The following is a 27,023-nucleotide window of genomic DNA, read 5'->3' on the forward strand; positions in this document are numbered from 1 at the left end:
TTTCACCATACTTTGGGGGCATAAAGACACTGGAAGTGAAGCAGGTGATTGCTAAGGGATGATGGGAGGATGGGGAATAGTGCAGGGAGGATGATGAAGGGAGAGGAATTTGGGGGGAGGAATGATACCTGGATGGAGACCAGGCCATTTGCAATGTGTCTCTCTTCTGTTCAGTGGCCCCGGGGGCCGAGGTAGCCCCTGGAGCAGTTTAGAGCAGCCCCGAGGATCACTCTAACTTGTGCCAGTGCAGGAATTCACAGTAGCCAGGACCAGGTCTGCCCCAGTCACAGGCCCTCTCCTGACCTCCCGCCGTTGGAGCAGCAGAGCTGGCATAGCCAGCTCTGGACAAGGCGTAGCAGCCCTTGGCGCAGGGGGTGTGTGTTTTTGCGGGTCGGGGGGAGGAGTTTTACACCTGTCCGGCGGCTCCTTTGCGCCGGCCTCGCTGGAGTGTAGGAGCTGCCAGGCACCAGAGAACAATCAACATGCCCTGCTCCTCACATGTATATCGCAACCCCTGTCCCCATCCTGTGTCCTGCCAGGCCGCAAACTCTTGGGAGGGGGGCAGGGCCTGCAGCTTCCCCCGTGTTGGGAAAGCAAATGCCACTACTCGGTGATCAACTGTCATCGCTGCTGGACGCCTCTCCCGAACTCCGTTCTGTCCCGGCAATCCTCTCCTCCCCCTCCCCAAGATGCTAGTGTGAGTTCCCTATGCTCGGGGCCGAGCCGAGCTGAAGCAAAACCCGCTGGATGCACCTGGCAACCCAGCATGCACAGGCCATTAAAGAGCATGCAAGAAGAGGCAGGCGAGAAATGGCCCATCTTCCATGCGCAGAACAAGCCTCTTCTTAAGGAGATGTTTTGCCCTAGCCAGGGACATGGTCAGCCTGGGAGATAAGCCGTGTGCAAACAAGGTGGTTTCCTCGGAGAGGCCGATAAAAGCAGCGAACACGTCAGGGTTTCCTCTCCGCATTTGCACTTGCATCACCAGACATGGCTTTGTTTTCAGCCTCAGTCCAAAGGGCTTGTTCCAGACAGCAGCAGAATCTAAACGCCCTGCGTATCGGGGCCGCAAGGAAGGACAGCGTGCAATACCCTTCGCTTTGATTGTCGGAGAAGGGGAGCTGTTATCGTTAACTGTCTGGAGGTACCTGGTAGGGATCAGCTGGAGCAGGGCTGCCTTTGGGGGAAGAGAGGGTGCAGCTGAAACAAATCCATCACCCCCCAGCTGAAATCTGTAGCACACAGCACTGGGCTCCTGCAGACTGCTCAGGATTCATAGCATACAGGCTGATGTATTGGTGTGCATGATGCACCAAGACTCCATAGCGATGAGAGCCCTGCATGTTACTAGTCTCAGGGCCTCCTTTCCCCACGATGAAATGCAGCTACCTCGGGGGCAGAGCACAGCTGCCATTCAGCAGTGCACAGCAATGACCAGGTAACGGCGCCAGAAGCAGAGAACAACCACCAGAGCCAACTGAAACTGCCCAGGGTGTTTAGGGAGGCAGAGAAGAATTAGCCAAGAGTGCTGCAGTCAACTGCCCTCCTCTTGGGAAAAGGGCCCCAGGAGGCTCAATATCAGCAATTTCCGGTGGGACAGAGGGAGGATATACCTCGAGCCAAGGCGACCCAGGCGGATCAACTTGCTAATGGCGAGCGCAGTCTGACGAGGGAACAGTGTAGGGTAAGTAGATGACCCATCACTTGGGATATGTGAAAGCAGACCGGCCAAACGCTTGGACAAGAACAATCCTGCATCAGACACAAGATGGACGCACTGATCGATGGATAATGAGGCCTTCTCCATCTCGGAGGTCTACGATGCCGTGGAACTAGCAGGAGTAGCTCCTCTGTTCCTCTTGAAAACAGGGAGGGGGGGAGGCTGAGCACAATAAACACATTAGCCCCCCCTTCGTTGCTGTATGGCCCAATGGCTCTCCATCGATAGACGGGGCATATGCGTTTTCTTATTACCCCGAGATGGCTGGACAAAGACTCCTTAAAGCCCAGCAGTGTCGTGGAGGGGCAAGGCCAGCTCTAAAGAGGGTTTGGTTTCTTTGGAAGAGCCAAGGAAAGGGATCTGCGGGAGAGAGAGATCAAAGCTACTTTGCCACTCCAAATGAGTAGGATGAAGACAACATCTGCCAAGGCTGGCACTGGCAGGGAGTGCTGGCAGGGCCGGCCGTGGCATCTGAATTGACAGTCATCAATCGGAGCCGGTAACTGCCAACTGGATGCTGGCGGTGGGTGGGGGAGAGAGGAGCGTTTGCTGCTCATGGAATGATCCAGAGTATGTTCTGGCTCCCCGCCCGGACAGCCTGAGAGCAAATATGCTCAGCGTCCCTCCCCTCAAACCTCCTGTAGAAAGAAAGGACCCAACTCCTGAAGACGCATGGAAAGGTTTATATCTGTGAGCGTCCGGGCACTTCCCAGAGCCTCGCTCGCATGCCCTCTCGGGACCTGGAGTTTGCTTCTCAGACAGACGGCAGGGGATCCAAAACCAGCCTGGGCATGTGTCACGGGAGAGTCCTCTCCACAGCAACACAATTAAGTCTGTGCTTGGAGGGGCATCCCAGCCCTGAGATGCAGGAACCCTGCCCTGCAGGCCTGATCTGCCACCCACTGAAGTCAATGCCAAGTTCCCGTTGACTCCAATGGTACAAGATCAAGCCTTCCATGACCACTGTCAATTGTGCTGAGCAACATGGTCCCGTTGTTCCCTTGCACTCCCCCATCAGCCAGTCTTGTCAGTCTGCCATTACATCGTAGAGACACAAGGTGGGTGAGGTAACGTCTTTTATTGGACCAACTTCTCTTGGTGAAAGAGACCAGCTTTTTAGCCCTGCAGAGCTCTTCTTCTGGTCTGGGAAAGGTTCTTTCTTGCAACATGTGTTAACTCCTTATGCTTAACAATCCAGCCCACCTTGTATTTAGCTGTGACACGCTGGGTACCTTCCCCAGACCTGAAGAAGAGCTCTGTGCATCTCAAAAGCGTCTCTCTTCCACCAACAGAAGTTGTTCCAATAAAAGCTCTTACCTCGCCCAGCTTGTATCTCTCATATCCTGGGACCAGCACGACTACAGCACCACGTAGATTGTAAACTCTTTGGGGCAGGGACCGTCTTTCTGGTCTGTATTGTACAACACAATGGGATTCTGGTTCATGGCTGCGGCTCCCAGGAAATACAATAATACAAATAATCACTAATAACATGTGGCTAACAGAATTCAGTTCATGACACATTTAAGCACCATCTCCTCCTTTGCTCGACTGATGTATTGAGATGGAGAAAATGCTCTTCCTTGGGACATAGGGAGGGATTCAGAGCCAAAGCGTAGCTCCACTTCCGTCTGTAGGAGTTGTGTCACTGATACCAGTGAGGCTCTGATCCCAACCGCCTTCCCCTCCCCCCCAGACACACACACCTGGGTTTCTTTCCCTGATTGCACCCCTCTCAGTTGCATCCAGACGGGACTGCTGATGGGGGCAATAAAGCAGGAGCATTCTGGGTCCGTTCAATACTGGGATTCCCTCTTCTTGCTCCGTCACCAGGAACGGAAGGGTCTCGGCTGGGCTCAACTGGAGTCTTGCAGTTCAGACACTAGACCGGGACCCAGGAGATCTGTGCTCAATTCCCGTGTCTGCCAGCGACTTCCGACACGTTGCTTAATCTCTTGGTGCACGTATGGAAACTGGGGATAATAATCCTTCCTTTCTCCCTCCGTTGGCAGCCTGGATCAGCTACAATGCGGTTCTGATCTCGACGGGAACCTCCACACGGGGGAACCTACATCCCCTTCGTGCTTCTCAGGCTACCTGCACACTGCAAGCTGGAAGTGTGATTCCCTGCCTCGACTTCACGTGCTCGTGCTAGCTCCCTGAGCGCTAGCGCATAGCTGGGTCGCCACGGCTGAGTACAAATCTGCCTGAAACCAGTGGTGACGCTGTTGTTTCTACTCACGAGAGTCTGACTCAGTGGGAGCCCGTGCCCGTAGGCGTACAGGAGCAGGGGAATCACAGCCCTAGTGTAGACACTGCTCTAAGCAAAGACAACGTGAAAATGGCAGCTCCACTCCCAAATCAAGAGGGTCCCTGACACATCTGTACTCCAGTCCAGGGCTCATGGTCTATGCAGTCCACCCTCCCGGGTCGCACCTCAGCTCCTGCCCAGATACTAGATGACGGGAATCAAACACACCTGCACGGAGCTGATTTTTGTCACAACGCAAGACAGACGGCGAGACTAGCTGCAAAGAAAAACAGACTCCGTTCCATGTCAGGAGCTGCTAGATAAATAACAACAACACATTGTTTAAACCCAGGAGCCGATAACCTGAGAACTCACTGGCTGGAAGGCTGCAATCATGTCTAGTGACAGCAGGATGAGGGGAATATGATAATAAATGTGACACGCCGCGTTCCAAATGCACCCAGCATAGTAAGGTGCAGTCTTATCGGCGTGGCGGAGAAAGCGAGTGCGTTTGTCCTTGTCCACAAGAGAAAGTGGGCTTGGTGTGGGCAGCCGATCAACAGAGAGGAAAAGACCTGCCAGAGCTGAGACTGAAAAAGGGAAGCACTGTCGCATGAGAAAGTGAGGGCCCAAGGGTATAGTTCAGGGGGCGGGCGGGGTAATAATCCTCTTGTCCATCTAACATTCAAAAATCATGAATCGCCCTTCTGCCCCCCGCAAAAATCCATGAGATTGGCTTAAAAATCTTGAGATTTTTTTTTTTAAATCTTGGTTCTTTTTATGTCCAGCAATGCTTAACGGGGCAATGTTGCCCAGTGGATTGAGAACCAAGAGACATGGATCCTAATCCCAGCTCTTCCATTGGCCTTGCTGTGGATAAGACATTTCATGTCTTTGTGCCTCAGTTCCCCCGTCCATAAGACAGAAATCATGACACTGACCTGCTTGGAGATCTGTGCGGGGAAAGTGCCATATAAGAGGTAACCGCTAGTGGGGACAGGCTCCAGAAGTAGGTGGTGATGGAAGGGACTTTGGGCCACGTCTTAGAGAAGTTATACCAGAGACCTTCCCTATCCCACCCTGACACACGTACCCCCATGTGTGACTATGTTAGCCCCAGCAATAATGCCACTTCTGCCCAGAAGGCAGCAGGCTGATGCTATAGGACTATTTTGAGGGATGAAGTTAATGGGAGATGCTCGTGCTCAACTCATCTCAGGATCTGATCCTGTGTTTGCAACATGGGATAAAATGGGATTTACTGACACTGCCTGTTGCACTGTTCGATCTTATAGATCATCTTCACCTAGCAAGGTGTGGGCTGAAATGTCACGAGGCCCTGCTTCCACGTCTCTAGAAATGGCTCCTCTTAGCTCCCACGGAAGAGGCGCCATGAAGAGATAGGGAGCCCCAGAGAGAAGGCATCAGCACTTCAGCATTCATGCTACTGCTCCAGGGAGGCGGTGTGTGCCACCCGTGTCAGCTTGCGGAATACAAACCAGGATCTGCTATGCCATTGAGCATCACCTAGAACCCACCTTGTCTCGGTCTCATAGAATCATAGGAGATGAGGGTGGGAAGGGACCTCAGGAGGTCATCTTGTCCAGCCCCCTGCTCAGAGCAGGATCAACCCCAACTAAGTCATCCCAGCCATCATGGTTAAGATGCAAGGCTGAAGATCTGGCTTCAGCTCCCAGCTGTGCTACAGACATACGGCATGACCTTGGACAAGTCACCACACAGCTGTGTCTGCTTCCTGATCTGTAAAAGGAGGACGATCCTTACTCACTTGGCAGGCTTAATTTGTGATTGTTTCTGAAGCACTTTGAGCTCTTCTGAACGGCAGGGGCGAGTCGTCATTTTATGGCAGGCTCCAGCATAGCTTTGTAATGGGTATGATCTGCTGGTGTATTGTGTAACCCCCAATACCGGAGGGAGTGCGTACCCAACGCAGAACACACAAACACAGATGATACTGAAAAAAATGCATGATCTAGCCCATGCATGCTGAGCGGTGCATCTCTGCCCAGTCCTACTGGAAGCGGTGTAGGATTAATTATGGGCTGCAGATCCTACAGGCAGCATAAGGTTTACATGCTAATCTGCTAAGGATATAATTAAGCTACATAGAATCTCTAACACTGCTTTGTGACTGGATTTTCACCAGTCATTTGCTGTGTTAATGTGTTTCAAGTGGATCATCTATTTAATTCAGACTGTAATGTCCTCTGGATGAAGACCATGGCTTCTCCTGTGCTTGTGTCGCACCAAGGAGCCTGATGATGCTAAATAAATAGACACGACCTACAGGGGGAAGCGTTAAAAGGCTTTTCTAAACAGCAGATCAACTGATGGCCTCTGAGGCTGCAGAAATCAAACAAGGAATGCTGGCCATTTTGAAGGAATGACAGGCATGTGTCTGGAGCTGTGATTGCTGTGGCAGCAGAAATACATTGAGGTCATCTGCCATGTTTGGTTCATTGTACCACCCTGTGTGGTGGGGAGCGTAAACGCCACCGGGAAGAGACAGAAGGGCAAAGAGCAAGGCTGCACCTGGACAGGAGGATGGCAGGCTGGACCCGCCCTCTGGGAAGAGAAAAGCACCGGGGTGTGTAACTGGGGCGAGCAGCGAGACGGATCGGGCCTTGGAAATGAGGCCGGCGTCTGACAGGCTGTCCCACCCACCCACCTACCTGCCCCTGGACTGAGACACTGGAGCAACCGCAGTGCCAGTCCTTAGCACGGGAGGAGGGACTCAGCTGTCATCATTCAAGCTGTGTTCTGGAAGGATTTGGAAAGGGGAGAATATACCCTTCTGAGACACCCAGGCTTGGCTGTGTTTTATGGGAAGGGTGGGGATGGGAAATCTCCCCAAACCTTAACCCCACCAGGAAAGATTGCACCCAGATTGGGAGGCCTGGAAAGCACTGCTAGGATTCAAAGCTCCTTCCTGCTCCAAGCAGACACTCAGCAAGCGTGTGCAGGGCTGGCATCCAGGGTGCCAAAGCAGGCAGAACAGGTCACACACATGCTGCCCTCTTCTTCAGCCAAGACACCCTGCGGGGTAGATTTTCAAAGAGCCGCAGAGGAGTTTTTAGACACGAGATCCCTGACAGCTTTAAGAGGGAGCTCTGCTGCTACAGCCCCTTGCGCATAGCACTTTCGACGCGCAGGGACAGACCCTGTCCTCGGTGGCGCTGCGCCGATCCACACCACCTGCGGATCTGGCTCCCAATCCTTCAGAGTCAACCTGAAGAGCCGGAGCATCACAGAACAGACGGAAGGGAGGAGGGGTGTGACGCGAAACAGGTGCACTGGCTGGAACACAAGCCTACTCTCAGAGCTCTGGAGGTAAAAGAGAGAGTTTCTTATAGTCACTTCCTGGGACCCAGACAAAAGAAGCACTTAGCCACCATGCGCGGTGACCTCCCGGCCCCTCGGGAAAGCAATGGTGCACCATGGAGTTATTTCTCCTGTTATAAATTACCATGATTTCCATGAGGCAGCTACGCAAGACGTCAGCGTTTTGCCCTCTCTTGTACAAACCGACACAAATCACCAGCTCTTGGCAATGAAAAGTGGGCCGGGGCTGCGGTTCAGATGGCAGGGGCCATCCCGATCAGGGGCGTCTCTAGTGGGACCGTCTCCCACTACGTCTGTACAGTGCGTAGCACAAGGGGTCCTGTTCTCAGCTCGGGGAATCTTTGCCCTGGCTTAATTGTCAAAGAATGCCCAGGCCTGGGACCTCTTTCAGGATGGGGACTGTTTTGCTCCTTAGCCGGCAGGGAACTCTCTGACCTGGCGGGTTTAATGCTCTCGGAGTCACCCGGGAGCCCTCCACATCTCTGAAATCATCAGGCTAGCAGGGCCTCTGCGTCTTTTGAAGGATGCTGAGCCGTCCCCATCTTCCCCCGACGACCCAATCCAGGCACTTGGTCTCTCTCCAGGCTCTGTTTTACTCGTGGGCCGCAGCTCCTGCGCTGATCTTCCTTTAAAGACTGCCCCGGTTTTCTCGGCTTTAAATCAAAGCTCTGTTAGCTACAGCATTATTACGGCTGCTGAAAACGGTAACTAAATGCCGTTTCCCCACCGCTCCATTTATATTTCTGAGATCTTTACCCATTTGTAAGCCACGGGAGGGAGCCATTTAAGGCATCTGAGTGAGATGCTTAAATTAACAATTTACAAATAGCTTAATTGAGGTCCTGGTCTCACTCTTCCTGAGCGGAAGCTGCTAAATGATTGCGAATTGTTCCCATTTATTGGTTTTTGTGATGTGAATTACAGGCCCTGGACCACGATAAGGGCTTCAGTTCCTAATCACAGGTTGGAGTCGCCCTCATTTAAGTCAAGATCGACTAGCGACAGAAGGCTTGTGTGTACAGAGGAGAACAGCAGAGCTAAGCACATGGCATTTGGATACCAGACAGCCGGGTGAGAGCTATGGATGGCTGATAAATGCCCCTGTGCAGATTGACTGGCGACGCGAGGCAAACCAACCATGCACCGATCTGAAGCCCCAGGCCAAAGGGAGCTCTTTAATACGGCTCCTCAGTAAAGGAAGCAGGGGAGCCAAGGGCCAAATCTGGTAGAAATCAGAAGTCCCTGAAGCAACACCGATTTATACCCGTTGAGAACCCGGCTGTGTGTGCGTGTGGTTAGATTTCCAGCCCGGGGCTCAAATGGCTCCCACTGGACTCATGGGCCACTGACGGCAGTGGGAGCAGAGTTAGTCAATGCCGAGCGCTTCTGAAACCCTCTCCCTCGGCTCCATTCTTCCCTCCCATGCAAAATCCGGATGAGGGACAGGGTGGGGCGGGAGGGGAGGGGGCTTAATTCCTCAGGTGTTGGTAAAACCGCTTGAGACCTGTTATCATCATCATCATCAACCATTGCTTCCCCGCCGCCTCTTCACAGGGTGCTGGGAGCCACAGCTCCCAGGACAAGGGGGAAGGACAAGCAACGCTGACGGGGGTCAAGGGTTTACCTTGTCCCACCAGCTGCCCACTCAGAACACAGACGACCCACCGAGAAGCCCGAGAGTGCGCGAGAGGCAGAAGCCGGCCTGCCATTTCAGACGAAGCATAGCTACAGCTCAGTGCATCGATTGCATGGGACCTGGCACAGTGGCGAGTTCAACAGAGCGTCCCATTTGCCAGCCGGAAGCTCCCAGACCAGCACTGGGCTGTATCTATGGGCTGGCCAGCCCGTGCCTTTCCCCTAATGTGCGTGTGGCGGAGGGAGGGGGGTGTCGGCCACTGGCTGGGAACTGGGGGTTCGATTCCATGCACAGTCTCACTGCAGCTAAACCTGACCCTGGCAGTCAAGGGCATCGGTGTTTGCACCAAGCTGCTCAGCTCCCAGTTTAATTCCGGCACATCAGGCAGTAATTATAGCTACATCAACGACGCTGACAGATTGGAAGCTCGTCAGCCCTGCACTTGTCAATGTGCAATTGCAGACACTTCTGAATATGGAATGGATGGGGGATGGGGGGGTCCTCTCTTACCTTCCCCCCCCCCCCACCCCTTTCCGCAGCCCTTCTCTGTTTTGTCACTGCTCTCTCTCCCATGTCACCCAAGATGCTGGTCTCAAGCTCCCGGCAGAAGACAAAAGGAAACGCAGCTGTTGGTTATCTCAGCACTCTGAGTTTAGGGATGCATTTCCCAGCCCTAATGTCTGGTTTTAATTTTTTGCCCCCCTCTTGTCCACACATGGCCGACTGCAGCAGGACGTGTGAGCACACGGGATCAGGTAGCTGGGCACCCGCCTGTGCAAAATGGGTGTGACGCCCAGGCCCGCAGCCTTGATTGGGACCGGCAAACAGTCAACGCTGCGGCTGAAGGTGTGAAGCCGTGTGTCTGCCAGATTTTATAAACTGCTGTGCGCAATGTTCCACTGCAGGGAACAGGCGACTGGGTGTGGGTGAGAGTTTTAGTGAGGAGAGGACGCCTGGCCTTGTGGTTCAAGCACTCACCTGGCGATCAGGAAAATGGGGTTCAATTTCCCAGCTCTGCCACAGACTCCCCACGTGACCTGATGCAAGACCCAGACTTCCCAACTGGTGCAAGTTTTGATCTCAGCCCAGGGTGTGCAAACGCTGAGCGCGCTGCCCTGCCATCCTGAAACGCAGCCCCCACGCTATTGGTTTGCTTTCAGTCCCCTTCACCTTAATGGCAAGTGCCCTACATAGCGCTCATTAGAGGAAACAGGTACCAGACACGGCTAGAAGCGGCCTAGCCACCGTGCCAGCAGGATGAGTGGCGCACAGAGCACAGGTCGACAGGCAGTGGCAGATGCGCGGCTGAGCCGTCCAGCTGACACGTGTCATTTGGAAGAGCAAGCAGCAGTCTATGGACGTGGGGAGAGGGGACGTGATCTTCTCAATCCAGACACGCAGGATGTGAAGTGGGAAAAGCCCTTGGGAATCTGAACCACAACGTGGAGGGTGATTCCCCATCGTCCGGCAGCTTGCGCTAACCACGTACAGCAGTGCACGAGCAGATCAGAATGGGAGCACGTTACAGCCACTTGCAGTTGCGTGTTCTAATCCCTCATCGAGCCCCCACGTGCACGGTTCCCATCACCAGTCCAAGCTCGCCTGCCAGACCAGAGTAAGGTCTGGTCACGCCGACCTTCGTAACCGGCTGCCTGGGCTTTTCCCCTCTGTCCAGCAAAAGCTTTTGTGCCAAAGGAATCTGGAACCCTCCCCAGCCCCCGATTCCAGGTGTGATTCAGCCACACAGTCTCTCCCTCCTCTCTGTGTTGGAGAGGCGCTAATAAGGAAGGAGAGACTCTCCCCAAGGTTGCCAGAAAGGAGACAGTCACTCATCGCTTTTCTAATCGGCCGGTGGTCCAGCTTCAGTGCACAGGCCTCTGGCTGTCGGTCGCACTGCCATCCATCTGCTGACCCCGTTCATCTCCTGCAGTCACCTGCTAGCTTCCACTCGGCCGGTCCCAGGGCTAGCCTCACACACCACCGACCTCCAGGACCCGGCTCACCACAACCTCTCACCCTCTTCCTGACCACAGGCAGCCCCACAAAGACACATTCCCCGAACTCCCCAGGGGACGACCCCGGACGGGGTGGGAAAGTCACAGCCAAGAGCCCAGAGAAGCCGATTAAAAATTACAATTGAGTTTTATTGACGGAGATAAATTCAACAGAGCGACATTGAAATGCACCAGCAGCAGAGAGAGAGCTGGAATTCTACGCCTGAGATTCTTCACCCTTGGAAATTGGGAAGCAGGAGAGAGGATGTTACAAAGCAGAGCCAGCTCTACACTGCAGGGGCCGCCGTGCGCCTCGAGTCGAGCTTTCTACAGTACTTTGGGTTTGCTCTCCAGTCTCCTGCTGTGCCCTTCCTCCTCCCAGCTCAGCTTTCTATTGCACTTTACCACTGGAAATTCATTCTTCCCAGATCAGACAGTTCTGCCCTCAGATAAGCACACGTGCGCCTCCGGTGGACCCCGAGGGGGCTCCCACTCACTCAAACAGAAGAGCAGAACTTAGCCCCAGTTCTTCCTTTAAAAGGACGCCGCTTCATGGGGCTGCATTAAACATCGTCAAATGAACGCGCGGTTCACAGAGGGCTGCACTGGACTGTGAAAAGCAGGCTCCTGAAACCGCTATTATCCAAAACAATTTCTAGGCGGTCCCCCTGCCTAGCATCAAATGCTATTATCCCCGTTTCACAGATGGGAACTAATGCACAGCACAGCTAAGTGACTTGCCCAAGGTCATGCAAAACAACTGGGGTAAAGCAGGGACTTGAAGCCCATCGCACCCGAGTCTAGGCTACTGCTCCAACCACTGGACCATCCTAGTTTAAATTGATCCTGGCCATCACGGCCCGACCACCCTCTATGTAACATGCTAGCACCTCAGTGGGTGTGAATTAGCATCGCTCCACTGATTTCCACGGCGCTACACCAGTTTATACCAGCCGGGGATCTGGCCCAATGCACCTACTGTCGCTACATTTCTTTTAATAACACAGACAGGAACTCAGAGGCCAGGCCTGGCTGGCTGCCCGCACGCTAGTGATGCTGTGGAGCGGGAGACACTAGGAGTCGGTCCCAGGGGGACGCTGCAGTTAGACCACACCAGAAAGGAGAGGGGAGCTCAGTGGGAGGCGAGGCCGGCTTGTTGTTGGTTTGTTGATTTTTTTTTTTTCCTTGTTGGGAAAATGGTAATTTTAATTAAAAGGCAAACGAGCGCTCTGGAAATTGACTTGAAGCGCAGTTATTAAGAAGCCGTTGACGCTGTGAATTATTCCTCCCTGCGTCGCCCGCCGGGAGAAGGCGATTAGATGGCATTGGCTGTGTTAATGTCCCAACTCTGTGAGTCCAGGGAAAGAAAAGGGCGGGGGCAGAATCCCTGAGCAGTTCAGGGTGGAGGACGGACCCCACACCTTTGCCGAGCTGTGGGGAAGTGGGGATCCCCTTTCCCACAGCGTCCTCAGCATTACTTTGCACAGCTTCAGCCCCAGCCATCCCGGGGCCCCCAAACACTTTGCCAACAGGACTCAGCAACGCTTTCCATCACCCACTGGGAAGCTTAGACCCATTCAGCAGCTGGCTACCTTGGTTCAAACAGCGAGTTAGGGACCAGAACCTAGGAATCCTGGCTCAGAGTTTATAAGGCCTGAAGGGATCTCTGTGATCATACAGTCTGACCTCCTGCATAACGCAGACCATAGGACTTCCCTGAATTAATTCCGGTTTGAACTAGAGCTCTCCCTTAGAAAAACATCCCATCTTCATTTTAAAATTGCCAGACATTGTGATGGAGAATCCACCACAGTCCTTGGGAAGCTGTTCCAAAGGTTAACGACCTTCACTGATGTGCCTCTGGTTTCCAGTCTGAATTTGTCTAGCTTCAACTTCCACCCGCTGGATCTTGTTCCACCTTTGTCTGCTAGATTGGAGTGTCCACTGCCAAAGAGCTGTTCCCCACATAGGCACTTATCACCCCTTAACCTTCTCTTTGTTAGGCTAAACAGATCGAGCCTGCTTTCCAGTCCTTGAATCACTGGCTCCCAGTGTGTGGCTTTTAACCCTTCCGGTGCCAAGCCTCAGCAATCTCTGAAGGCTGTCAAAACAATCCCACAATCTGCCTGCTCTTTCCCTGTTGTGCAGACCAGTCTGAGGTTCTCCTTTCACCAGATGCCCATGAATGGAGCTGCCCAAGGGGGCTGGTTGGGTAAACGCCAGCCTGACCCTCTCAGGTCAGCATCCCACACGCAGCAGTGTGCACAACAGCTTCGGGCAGGGAATGAACAAGTCCCGTATACAATGGAAACTGCAGTGGGATCTGAAGTCCTTAATGTGCCCACTCCCAGAGTTCAAACCTGGTTAAATGCCCCAGCCCTTCTGGAAGCCAGAGGGGAGGTAAAAGTTTCAGAAGCGTCTCAGTGCCCTAGGAACCTGCACCCCACGGACATCCAGTGAGACGGAGGCTCCTAAGTCACTTTGGAAAACGGGGATGTCACTTGGAGGCTTTTGAAAACTGTACCCGGGATTTTTGGTGACCCCAAACAGCTGCTGCTTCTGCAGCAGGATCGTTCCCTCCAGTTTTAACTTTTGCCATTTCTCGGAGCAGGACGACCTACCGAGAACTCCAAAAGCAGAGCTGTCATTCTAGCCAGCTGCTGTGACCAAAACTCCTTTCTGTGGGGCAGGCTCGTGACCTGGTTTCATTAGGCGGTTAAGAGGTGCCTTGGCCACAATCTGTATGTACCTACATAGAGAAGAGGTTTCTGATAGCAGAAGGCTCTTTAGGTTTGCAGAGGAAGGCAGAAGGAGATCCAACAGCGGGAGCTGAAGCTGGAGAAATCCAGACTATAAATAAGGCACAAATGCTTGCCAGGGAGGGTAATTAAACACTGGAACAACTTGGCTAGGGAGGTGGTGAAGGCTCCATCACTCGCTGGCTTTGCTTGTTGCATCTCCAGTCCTTCCTCCCATCCACAATCAGGTTTAAAGCCTTGTTTACACTGGGAACACAGCCACTGGTGCAAACACTGAGGGCAGACAGATACACCAGTGCATGCACCAACACAGTTCACCCCACCTTCAAACTAGCGTGTGCACCACCAGCCTAGAAGCAGCGAATCTGTCTTCACGGCAGAAGTGTGACCGCAACACGTATAGATGGAACCGAGCTAACTTTGATCTGCAGCACGGCCTGTTAAACCCGCCTGGCACCCTAGGTATGAACTCGAGTGGCTGGCCTGTCCTGCCGCAGCTTCACTGTTATTCGAGCTAGATAGGTCAAAGCGAGCTCAGATCTGTCTACACTAGCTGGTGTGTATCACTTCTGGATCCACACTATAAGAGAGACAAGGCAAAGGACAAGACACAGCGTGAGCTGTAGGTCCTGTCTCCCCCCTTACAGATATTCAGAGGGTGAGATCACAGATATCCACCCGTTAGAGGGCTATTGGGAAGGGGACACAGGAGGTGACACGGAAAGCACTGGAGCACCATGAGTTCGGGATCGAGGCACGTTTTCTGACGGCTGACACGGCAGCGTGACGCAATGGGTTTGGAGACATTACTGTTATTTGAAATCCTAGCCGCTGCTCCTGGTTGACAAGACTCTAACGCAGTTTTCACTTTAAAAAGCCCCCAGTTTACACCTCTCCGCCGTCTCTCTGCAAGGTAGAACACCCGGAATGCAGGAGGCCAACAGATGCCCCAGAAATAAAATCTATTTTGACAGACCCAGCAGGGGCTGCTGCTGAACAGACTCCAGGGAATTTCGCTTTCTTCTTATTTTTGTTTTTAACCCTCCCTGCCAGGCATGTCCCCACAACCGCTTGAGTAAGGATTCTGCCTCTGAGCATGAAGCCGGCTGGCTTCTGTCTCTGTATCCTCCTCCCACAGAGACATCCCCATCTGCAGCAATATCTGCCACAGGGTGGGACAACCAGAGACCACCCCTTGGGGAAGAGCCCAGGTGTTTCCAGCGAAAGCTAGGAGAACGCAAGAGGACATTCCAAGCAGGGACCCTGCATCAACTTGCCCTCTCCACCTGGGGCGTTGGTGTCAACGTGGAACACAAATCAAGGCCCATCCCCATAAAAAAACCCGCATTCCAGGCTCTTCCCCCACATCAACAAGGAACAGGTGCTGCCTTTGCACGGCCGGCCTTTGTATTGGAAAAGATGGTGCCCAGGTCAGGCGACTGCCCACAGGCTTCCCATGGAGCGTAGCCGAGAACAGCTGGAAAGGGTTTAGTGCTGAGTGAGCTGACAACAGTCAGCAGAGAGTTCAGGGTGGGGGAGGGAGGTGGAGATGAAACATTAAACATTCAACACGAGGGGCCGGGGGGGGACACGGCCAGTCCTCTTCCCCCCGCCCAGATTTACTAACCTGGTGACTTTAAACAAAGGGAACAGAGTCCTGGCTTCTTTCCACCTGCAACTCGATCGAACCCTGGTTAAGGACAGGAAAGGAGGAAATTCATGAATGAACACGACCCAGAAGGCAAAGTTCGCCAGAGATGGGGAGGGAGGGGGGAGAATAAACGAATAAATCAGGCTAAAAGGAGAGAAAACAAAAGAGCAGCAGGCGAAAGAATCCGATAATTAAATAAAAGCAGCGAAAGATGGGAAGGAGAGAACGGCTTTATAGTAGCTTTATAGGGTTGCGGCTTGTGGTCTCGGCTCAGCACCGTCTACATGTCATGAGTGGGGAAGGAGAACGACACACATACGCACATACACACCGTACACACAAGGTACCATGCACACTCACAAGCCCAGGTGGCCGGCTCCCTCCTTTCCACACACTGCTCCCGCACCGAGGAAAACATGCACACACACGGACACACACACACGCCTGCGCTACAAACAGAAGAGCACTACATGAACCAGGGTTCAGAAGCCCTACTTGTACATCAGCAACCAGAGAGTCAATGGCCTGCTTTGATCCCTTCACACAGCTACAGCGAGCAGTCACCGGGCAGGCAGTGGAACCAAAGACACAGCCAGGCACTTGGAGGAAAGCCAGGAAACGCTATAAATGCAGCTCTCTGGTAGTCAGAAGGGAGAGGTGCCTGCACGCAGACACAGCTCCCTGTGCAGACACGAGACGGTTGGAGCCGGATGACTTCTATTAACGTTCCTGCTTTTCATTAACCCCCAGTCAGACGGTGCCTCTTGTTCTAAGCCCAGGGGATTCGAAGGGAAAAAAAAAAACCCAAAAAGTTGGCTGACAGAAAAACTTTGTTGCTGGATCAGATGGCCCATTCCACGTGTGTGGGTGTGCGCGCACGAGCACTTTGGGATACGGCTGTGTATACACGCTTAGACACGGGGGGAGCAGGTTAGGAAAACACAGCCCTTTCCATAGACACCTTTAAAAAGGAGGGGCCAGATCCTCACCTGACATAGCCGCTATGGCTTTACTGAAATCAACAAGGCTATTATACCAGCAGAGGACCTGGCCCCAGGCAGCAGGAACGGGGGAATCACTGACCCATTCAGACTCCCAGCTCTGCGGTTCTGGCCCAGAAACATGCACACGGGAACTCGGCGCATGCTTTGTAAGGCGCTAACGAAACCGCCACGTGGCCGGCGTTACAGAGAGGCACCAGGGACCAAGCGGATGCAGATCCACTGTTAACACCAGAACACAGCGGGGAGCAAAGGAAGAACCGGACGGAGAGAGTCACTCCCTGCTGAGCACGATCCTACCCCAGGACGGCCACGTCATCCTGAGGGGAGCCACTGTCACAAAACGTACCAGACACTCCCTCACGGTCTGGACAAGCTCCCTGCGACTTCTCTGTAATAAATCCTCCGGCATCCTCTTCCTTAGCTTCCCTAGCTATCCAAGGCTGAGCCGGTCTCTTCGGAGGGTCCTTATCCAACAGAGAATTCACAATACAGTGAAGCTCTGGGGATCCGCACAGCGGCACCCCACCACGCCCGGACATAGAGACGCGCGAGTTGGAGCCGGGACGCAGCTGGGCCTGAACTAGCCGCCAGAATTTGCTGCTCACGGAGGGCTGCCTCTGCCTCCCCCGCCATGGGGGCAACAGTCTGCCCCGGCCCACATGCGAGGGGACCCCGGTCGGGACGGGGCGCATCGCAGGGTAGGTGGCAATAAACCCGCCGGGTTCGTTTGACGCCATCCCGCCGACGCGCGGGAGTCCTGCCGTTCGCCGCGCTGGACATTGCCATGGTCACGGCAGGCCCTGTGGCGTCGCCATCGGGGGCCATCATGCCACACGCCGCCCCCCCTCACCCCCATCCCCCTCCACTCTGACCGCGGCTGCCTGGCAACCACTCGGCAATCCCAGCGATGGAATTGTGTTGCTCCAAGCTGGCCTAGCCCTGACATTCCCATTACAAGCTCCTCTTTGAAGCCCTGGGTGCGTGTATTTGACCCTCTGGGTGGGCACCCCCCCCCATCCGAGGAGGGAAACTTGGCGAGAGGGTTAAAGGACCCTCCCCGCAGCTGCCGGATGGGCCTGAGGACTAAAGAGTCTTTGGACGGGGAGGCTGCTGAGTGCAAGCCCATGCCAGGCCCACAGCCCCAGCCCTCCTTTGATCCTTTGTGTGTAGGGACTGGGGTGGTTGTTTTCTTCTCCCTTCTGTGCGTTTCGAGGCTGTGTGGCTCATGGGGGGGGGACGGACAAAGAGGTTTCAGCTCTCACAAGAGCCTCATTCTTTAGGGGCTGGGGGGGGGGCACTGCACCCAGCTCCAGGAAACAGCTCTGCTCTGCTCATCCGTCACTGCTGTCCCTGCTTGTCTCCTCTCCCCCCTCCGCTGCCCCCCTTTGATCCCCGGTGTCCTCACAGGGGCTTCACTCTTTCCATCGCTGCCTTTCTGGGTCACGGCCCTGTGGGTTCAGGCAAGTGGCAAAGCAGGCCAGGGCCTTTTCCAGGCATCTCATCCCTCCCACCAGGGAGGATGCAACTAGGCCAGTGAATAAAGCCAAGGGTCATGATAAAGCCCCTTTCCCGGGACAACATAAATAAATTGATCCACTGCTTGGAGTGAGACCCAATCTACACTGCAGCCATCACCACGTTGGTTATCTTAATGGCCTATGTTAGTGGCAGCATGGCCCAGTGAGTGGGGTGTTGGACTGGGGCTAGCGAGGTGCTAATCCCCCCTCTGCCACTGAGCTGCTGCATGACCTTGGGCAAATCACTTCCACTCTGTGGCCCCATTTCTCCTCCCATGCTTTGTGGGCCTTGTCTGGCAGGGAGGCAGGTTGGGACGCCGGCGGGAGAATCTGGCTATGTATCAGCAGAGAAGCAACTAATTAAGTCCATCCTCCTGATTCAGCACTTCAGCCCATGCGCCACTTTAAGCACACACAAGTCCCATCGGGAGCGTCCGCACTAGGAAACGGGTGTGTCTCAGCACGTGTTAGTTAACACGTGGGAACCAACAGGGGGTAAAACTTAGTGAAGACAAGGCAGTTTGTGGTTTTAACACATTAGCAGGTCCAGGTAACCCCGAGGCTCCCCCGTAGTCTTTCCCTTGACCTGCTAACATGTGTGAAAGCTACAAACTGCAGGGTCCTTACTAAGATTTTACCTGCGGTTAGTAACCAGCTGTTAGCTAACACAAGATAAGAAGACAAGGACACACATTTGAATAGGATTTAAGCAGGTGTATGAGAAAAGGTTGAAAACCCCCAAATTGCTCTCTTCCCTCCTCCATACAGATCCAGTGGAAAGGAAATGGAGAGAGAGTGCGAGGGAGAGAAAGGAGGGGGCATGTGAAGTGAAAAATCACTAGCTTTCCTCACCCTATACGGACCTCGGGAACCATTAAAAACCTCTCAGACAAACCTCTCTGGCAAAGTAACATGTCAACAAACAAAACACGGTGGGGGGGAAACGCAGCCAAACAATGGGAAAGCCTCCCTAAACACATCTGCTCATTTGTTTTGACGATTGTAGCTCAGGTTTAATTATTTATGGGATGCTTCATAATGTGCTAGGAGAGTAGTTGTAGCTGTCATAATTACTATGGTAGCAGCTGAGCCCAGATCCTCAAAGGTATTTAGGCCCCTCACTTCCACCTTAGAGCCCACCACTGAGATCAGAGCCCTATTGCACAGAACAAGAGAGACCCTGCCCCAAGGAGCTTACAGTCCAGACACACTAGACCAACAAAGGGTGGGAGGGAAGAACTATCATTATCCCCATTTCACAGATGGGGAACTGAGGCACCAAGAGACCAAGTTTCTTGCTCCAGGTCACACGGAGCAGGTGGCGGAGTAGGAAATTGGACGCTGCGCTTCTGAGCCCATCCTGTGGCATAACCGCAAGACCATCCTTTCTCTCCCTCACGCAGCAGGAATGGAGTAATAGAGCCCGGCCTCTGCTGTTAAGGCTCTGTGCCGACAGGGGGGCTCACCAATGTCTGTAGGTTATACAAGTGTGGGGGGAAACGAGGCCTTTCTGGTTCAGAATGCCACGTGGAAGGGGAGTGGAGAATATTAGAGAGACGCCTTCTCATACCCTGAGGTCTCCGACTCACTTCTTGGGATTTGCTTGGCTGGGGAGGGGAAAGAAGAGACGAGTGTGGGAATTTCCAGTTTGCAATAATGCCGCCATGCCCTGCCGTTGCATCTTTTAGCCACGGGTCTCAAAGAACAGTGTGGTCAAAAAAGGACCAAACTGGAGACAGAACTCCTGGGTTCCAGGCGCAGCTCTGCCACTGAGCTACTATGTGACCTTGTGCAAGTCCCTTCCCTGCCTTGTGCCTCGGTTTCCCCACCAGTGACATGGAAATAATGCTGATTCTCCTTCAGGAAGGGCTCGGATCCAAAATGAAGTGTGCTAATTATTATTAATTAAGCATCCCGCTCCTGCTTGAGAAACAGACGCACAAAGAGGCCGAGTGACTCGCCCAAGGTCATCCAGCCACACAATGGCAGCAACCAACTCAGGAATCCTGAGTCTCAGTCCTCCCACTCCCGGCCCTGATTCAGCGAAGCCCGTTTGACTTTAAGCACGTGTGCAGTCCCCTGGAATCACGACCCTAATCATAAACCACGCGCCACGCTGGTTTCTGCTGGAAGGAGTCACCCTTCTTCAAAACTCCCATCCAGGACAACTGCCAGGGGTTGGAGACTGCATCCGAAGCAACCGGGCTGTGCTTTGCATTCAAGCCCCACCATAAACCCCACCCACAGGTGCAGGAGAAGGGGAATTTGCCCATGGACAATCACAAAGCCAATGGCAGAGGTTTTGATTTACCCCTGTACCACACCAGACGGCAGATCTGAGCGCTGGACCGCTCCCTCCCTGTGCAGCCAGCCAGAGCCACAAAGCAAGGTCTGGGCCCGACTGGGGTGTGGTGGGGTCCAGGAAATGGAAGCAACGCAAGCAGCCGCAGGGCCTCACGGCTCCTGCAGACCGGTGCTCACCTTAGTGAAGGGAAACCCAGCAGCAAACAATGCACAGTCCTGGCCATGCAGGGGCTAATGCCAGGGGGAAGGAGCATGCGAGGGATGGGGGTTGGAGGAGGTGTCTACTGGGGCAACAGCTGCGGGTTGCTTTTCTTCATTCCTCCGGAGAAAGGAGGGATGTGGGAGGAGGGGGGGGACGTCTCTCCTTCGCAGTGTCCTTGAGTGTCCTTTAGAGGCTTGGGTTTTCACACAGTGCAGAGGATGAGAAAAGATTGAAAAAAAAAAATCCCAAATTGCTCTCTTCTTTGATTTTCTTCCCCCCGCTCCATACAGCTCCAGTGGAAAGGGAAGGGAGAGAGCCTACAAGCGAGCGGAAGGAGGGCGGGGGGATGTGGGGGGGAGCAATGGCTAGCTTTCTTCACCCTGTGGAGACCTCGGGAACCATTTAAAAACCTCCCCAAGAAAAATCAGCGCCGCAGCAGAAAGCCGCCGGGAGAGAAATGCTCCGACTGCGAACGAGCCTCCAGCGTTCCCACGGGTGGCGGCTCGCCCAGCGCTCCCGAGCCTGCTGCTACGGGCGCTTCACGGCTGCGTGGGGAAGGCGTGTGGAGAGCCAGCTGCCAGCGACACCGCCCCCCCTCCACCCTCGCGAAGGGCTCAGGTCCGGGGACGTGGCAGAGCACGGATTGCAGGCCCATGGGTCACAAGGAGCCGGGCCGGCTCCCACAGCCCAGCCCCTGCCCCAGGGCACGTGTAGAAATTCTGCGGCCCACCCACAGCAGTGACAGCCTCCAGATTCAAGCGGGGCGAAGGGCGCTGCAGGGTATTTCACCCTCCCCAGAGGAAAAGGGGGTCTAGGTACAAACGGGGGAGGATGGGGACAAGCTGGGGTGCAGTGGCGGTGACTATCCGCCTACCACCCTTGCAAGATAGGCTGGGCACTGGCCTTTGATCTCAAGCGGTTTCTCTTCCCCTAAAGGGCATGGTCTCCATGATACCGTGGTGCAGAATGATGCAGGGGACACAACAGCTCCCCCCCCTTTCAGCTTTAACTCCCAGGTCAGCCCTCCACCCTCCAGCCATTCTGCCAGCAACCCAGGACCATTAGCAGGTGAGGGAAGAAAACAAGACCCTCCAAGAGCTCCTTATATTCCCCCAGTGACGAAAAGTGGGGGGAGGGGGCTGCCCTTGTCGAGAGCCTGCCACGCGCTGACCTGTGGGCAGTGAGAACCCGACCCCCTCGTCCTGCCCCCATTTAGCAGGGATGCCCGGGCCGGGGACAGGGAGGCAGGGCTGGGAAGCAGGCAAACAGACCTAGGAGCCGGCAGACGCTCGGTTTGGTCTGGGCAATGTGTTTTTAATGAGCCATATAATGCTTTTCAAATTATGTTGGAATCATTAATTTCCCTGAAATGAGACAGATCCTGCCGTCCTGAGGCAATGCCAGCGCCGCCTGTCGCGCTCGCGCGCTCTCCGTGCACGGGCCTCTCTCTCTGCTTCTCTGCTTTATGACCGTGTCCGGGCTATTTCGCACGGCTCGGCGCTCAGATCGGCCTGCGCGCAAGCGGGCGCCCGCCAGAGCCCCGCTCTTTAAATCAAAGGGCAGCTGGGAAGCGGCACCGGAACCACACAGCGAAGCGTTCTGAACAGGAGAGGGGCGGCAGCGAGGACAGGGTTCACGTGGCTGTGCTGGGCTGGGAGGATGGAGCTGAATATAAAGGAGCAGCAGAGCCGAAGGCAGGAAGCAAGGAGGAGAGACTGCAGCGGGAGAAGTGGGCGCCAGCGGAACCGGGCACTGGCACCTCTCCGGTTCGATGATTCGCCCTGGGATACCGGGGGCGGGGGGAGGCCTTTTTAAAGTCTCCGTGACCCCTCCCCTCCCACTACCACCCTAGAGAATCTTTCCAGTGCAGGCTGGGCCAGGACGCGGGGGTTGAGATTTGGTGTTGTGTCCCCAGGGGACCCAGCACAGAAGCTGAACCCAGGGGGGAGAAAGGTGGCTTTAAGCTGGAGGGAACTGAGGCTGTTCCGGACACTGAAATAAGCGCTGGCGTAAATTAGCTGCCCCTGGGCTAGCAACATGAGCTATGGATCTTCTCCCCCCCGCGCCCCGGACACCGAGGTGGGCTCGGGGCTAGCAAGGGGAGGGCAGCGTAGGGCTAGTGAGGGCAGGCGCTCCAGAACTCTGCCTGCGTGCCCTCGGCGGGGATGTCTGCACTGCCATTAGGAGCCAGCCTTGGGCGAGCGGGACTCGAGCTGGGGCGCTAAAAATCGGTGTGTGGATGTGGCAGCTCGGACAGGGATGGGTTAATCACCCAAGGCTCCGAGCTCGAGCCGGGGGGGCTCGGTGGCTTCCTTGGCAAGAGAAGTAGGGCCCCTAGGGCCTTCTTAAAGCCAGGCTGGGGCTGCAGCAGTCCTGACCCGAACCGGCACTGGAGCGCCAGGGAAAAATCTGAACTGCTGGGTCAACCGGACCCCGCTCCCGGCTTTCTCCACGCAGCCAGAGAGGGTGGGTGTCTCCATGCTAACAGCCCATCCCCTACAAACTCCCCCCTCCTCATCTAAAGCATTTACTGCCCTTGGTTTGAACAGGGACAATCCTAGCAGCCTAAAGCGGCTCAGCCCAAATCACAGGAGAAGCTTCACTAATTCCCCCCTCACCTCCCCGCACAGCCCCATCTCTGCACAACAGCAGTTAATTCCTCCCCCTCACTCCAAAAAAAGTCTGGCTGCAGATTTTGCTCTAGCAGATCCTTTACAGGGGATCCTGCGTAGCCGCTTGCTGACACCCCGGGGTATCCGAGCCACGTGGGGCGGGGGAGGGAGTCGAGCTGCAGACCCGAGTCAGGAGGTCTGTGCAGCACAGTATGGACCTGTTAGTGCAGCTGAGAGACCTGGGCCCAGCAGCTGGAAAGCCGGGCTCACAATGCAGTGTGAACGCCCTCAAACATGGGCTCTGAAGCACTGAGTCGGCAAGCCGGGGTCCCACAGACCTGGCTTTACCATGCACACCCACTAGCGCTCAGCGCAAGGTTTAACTCCCCTTGCACCCGCCTCCCCGCAGGTTACAGCGCAACACAACCACCTCGCACAACCCAGCAGGTCTCAGTGCAGCCATCGCTCTGATGCACCTTCTAGTGGGGGGGCTGCGACCGGCGAGTGCAAGGAGATGGACACCACAACCCACCAGCTCTCCCTTCCGGCTCTCACTGCAGCCCTGCTCCATCCACTTCCTTGCTGACCCCCCTTCTCTGCATTGCTGACTCATCCAAACTGGATCTGGCTCACCGGAGGCGCTTCCCTGATTCCCTCCTGCCTTCCCCTCCCTGAACACACGACTGGCTGTGCGGACCCACGTTGCCTGAGCTGCATACATTCCTGCACGGCTCCCTCCCTCCATCCCCGCTAGGTCGCCTGGTGCTGGAGACACTCAGCAGGGTAGATGTCTAAATTAAAGGCGATAATGAAAACAGACAGGGAATGCCAGAGAGCAAAACGATCCTAATCGCCCCAGCTGTGCCTTGGAAAGGGTCCCACCATCTGAAACCCTCTGCCGAAACCGCTGCAGGCACCCCGGCGACCGGCGCATGCAGGGGACAGGAGGAGATGGGCCTGCCGGGTTGATGGCCAGGAACCAGCGCTCGCTGTTCAGATCGCTGCCCGACAGCCGCACAGTAACGGGGCTGAGAATCTGATCTTCCAATGCGTTTCTTCCCAGGACTGTGGGGGGTGTGGGGGGCAAAACTGGGCCCTTCTCTGCCCCACCCCAGAGCAGAATCAGCAGGAGAATCAAAGTGCTTTAGACACCATGCCAAAGTAAGGCAGGCAACTATAAATCTGTATTGATCACAACAGCCCCAACGAAGACCCGGCCTACATGAGGATTTTACATCAGTATGACTACGTCTCTCCAGGGTGTGAAAAATACCGGCCTAACACCTGCTGTACACAGCACGAGGTCGATGGGAGGGTCAGTTACTTGTCCCCTCCCATCAGAGCAGGTAGTGTTCTCACTGAAGCACGGCAGCTGTTGCGTTTTAAGCGCAGACAAGCCCGAGGATCAAGGTCTCAAGGCGCTGGGCACCGTCCATACAGTATGAGAGACAGTCGTGTCCGTCCATCTCCCCCCCGGAAGAGTTGCAATCTTAGAAGACAAAGGGGGGGGCTTGTGGACTCAGTGTTTCCACGCTGGTGTTTGAGCGTCTGCACTGCTTTGTAAACCTGGGTTTACAATTGCTGGACCCAGGTCTCCAGCCCTGTTAACGCAGCCGCACTGCGCTACGCAATCACTCATGGTAGGGAAGAGGCCTTTGAAAAGGAGGAAGCTGCCGTCCACGGGGGTGGAGGCAGGAAGGAAGGACGCCCAGAGCCAGAAGCGGCTGGACTGGCTCCTGAAACAGGAGGAGGAACTCCCATATCCGAGACCCCCAGCCCCAGCCCTACGAGGGTACGCCTGAGAGGGAGAGCCGGATTTGGCGACCCGGCCAGATGGACGCCTGTGAATCTGCTCCCTGGGCTCCTCTTGAATTAAGAGGGTGTCGCCGACCTTTTCTTCTTTTGAGTTGGCCTGGGAAGAGTTTATTCTCAGCCACACTGGGACACTGGTCTCCTTTTCGGTTCTCCCCTCGTAAAGAAATATAAGAAGGCCTAGAAAGGACAAAGCATGGACCAGCGACAGGGGACCTGAGGTGGGGCCGTCCAGTGTTTATAACTGGGCACATCCAGGGGCTCCCACCGGGTGGGAGAAATGCCGGGGAGGGGGCACTCATTTACACCCCCCCGACACAAATGGGAAAAAGCAAGGCACAGAGAAATTAAGTGGCAGGCCCAGGGTCACAGAGAGAGTTGGTGGAAGGGCCCAAAACTGAACCCAGATCTTCCAAGCCCCTGCCGTAACCACAAGCCCATCCTTCCCCTCTCCCTTGACCTGTCCACAGCACTTCCTAGTTTCACAGTGGCCCGAGGGTCCATTAGAACTAGTGTGACCTGTACATCACAGGCCATTTCACTTCATCCAGATCCCCCCGTGCTAAAACCCAGCCACTTTGACTAAAGCATTCCAGCTCTCAGGAGACCGAACTGACGTGTGCCACAGGCAGAGGAGAGGAGAGACCAAGGTTACGTCTACACTGCAGCTGGGTGGTGGGATTCCCAGCGTGGGCAGACAGACTCGCACTGGCTCTGTTTGGGCTAGCGGGCTGAAAATAGCTGTGCGGACAGGGCGGTGCAGCTCAGGTTAGCTGCCCGAGTCCAAGCCTGCCTGATCCCCTGGGTCCGAGTTCGGGTCACTAGCCCAAGCCACCTGATTGCTGCGATGTCCACACTGCTATTTGTCTACCTGTGCTGAGAATCACGCCTCCCCGCTGCGTTGTCGACACGCCCCGTGGTGCCACCGACACCAGAGGCCACTGCAGGGGCAGGGGTTTGATTAGGCAAGAGATGCCCAGGTGCTCCCAGCTTGTCCTTTTCTGCAAACAGGCCAGACAGCCTGAAGAACTGTCTCCTCTCTTCAGGGTGCCAGGCAGTGGAAACCAAACTCAGACAAAAGGAAAACACTGGCACAATCAATGTGTCTGAGAGAGCCCCTCTCAAGTCTCCTGGACCAGAAGGATATTGGCTGCACAGTTGGGGATGGGGGCGAGGGAGCAGAAATAGAAAAAGAAGGGGGAAGAAATGAGGCTCAGCGGCGGGAGGCAGCGGAGGGCTCCAGCCTGGGCTCTGCAGAAGACAAAAGACAGCAGCCGAGCACCTGGTCACATGCTTTGATCTTGCAGACTTTACCCTGAAGGTCAACAAATCAAAACCAGCTATCCCCTCTGCCAGCCAGTTCACATCCCCACAGCCAGCGCCACGGCCGGCTTTCCTTGGAGAAGTCGGCACTTCCCACCCGCCTTCTCTCTTGCCAAGAGGAGACACGGACCACAGAGGGAGCAGAGCTTCGCACGCAGTCAGCTGGTTTCTCTCCTTCCCAAAAAACCACCCCCACAGCCCTGCCAACTTAACAGGAAACATTCTAAGGCCGAGCGCGCCACTTGGCAGTGATCGCTGTGGCCTGAAGGTTTGCCACGCCCTGGGGATTTCCTCCAAGCTTTGCCTCGCTGGTGGTGCATCTGCCATCCGGTTTCACGAGAACACTGTGCTTTGAGCTTCCACGGTGCCTTTTATTTTAGGATCTCAATGTGCTTTATGAACTCCCTCCCTCTGGGAGTTAGACATCATCCCCCCTGTTTTACAGATGGGGAAACTGAGGCACTGAAAGGTTAAGTGACTTGCCCAACTGCCAGTGGCAGGAATAGAACCTAGGTCCAACCTAGCCAACCCTCTAGGGGACACAGTCGCCTCCAACACTCTCACCCCCTCCCCCTTGGAGCTGCATTGTAGGGTCAGACCTCAGTGGTCATTTCCAAACCTTGGCTTTCCACGTGAGTGGCTTTCCACGCCTGGCACTGCAGAGATTCCAGCATCACACAGTGGGCCTAGACAAACACACCCAGTGCCAGCCTGCCGTCTGCACTGGGGTCAGACACTTCACCAGAGCCTTCGCATCTCGCCCTCCCTCCCGCCCTCCAAGATTGGACTCTAATCAAAGGAGAAAAGTGCGGGGTTTTTCCATGCACAAAGATCCAAAACGACTTTGATTTTGAGCAGGAGCCTGGTTCATTAAC

At 54.9% G+C, this 27,023-nt stretch overlaps 1 protein-coding gene across 6 annotated transcripts in view; it reads right to left on the minus strand.

The window, feature by feature from the left end:
- SRCIN1 (SRC kinase signaling inhibitor 1) overlaps nucleotides 1-27,023 on the minus strand; it is a 155,944-nt gene that overhangs the window by 107,174 nt on the left and 21,747 nt on the right. For 5 of the 6 annotated variants that reach the window (XM_067541185.1, XM_067541179.1, XM_067541182.1 and 2 more), the window contains one exon: nucleotides 15,351-15,413. The exons of the other annotated variant lie outside the window; for it this stretch is intronic. Coding sequence is in view for 4 of the 5 variants with exons in the window: in XM_067541179.1 (XP_067397280.1) it covers nucleotides 15,351-15,413 (63 nt within the window). In the remaining variant the exon portion in view is untranslated. The remainder of the gene's footprint in view (nucleotides 1-15,350; nucleotides 15,414-27,023) is intronic. 6 annotated transcript variants of the gene reach the window in all.

The sequence above is a fragment of the Emydura macquarii genome, unplaced genomic scaffold, assembly GCF_026122565.2.
Source record: "Emydura macquarii macquarii isolate MOO-44397 ecotype Brisbane River unplaced genomic scaffold, CSIRO-AGI_Emac_v2 contig_629, whole genome shotgun sequence".
Classification (NCBI taxonomy): Eukaryota; Metazoa; Chordata; order Testudines; family Chelidae; genus Emydura; species Emydura macquarii.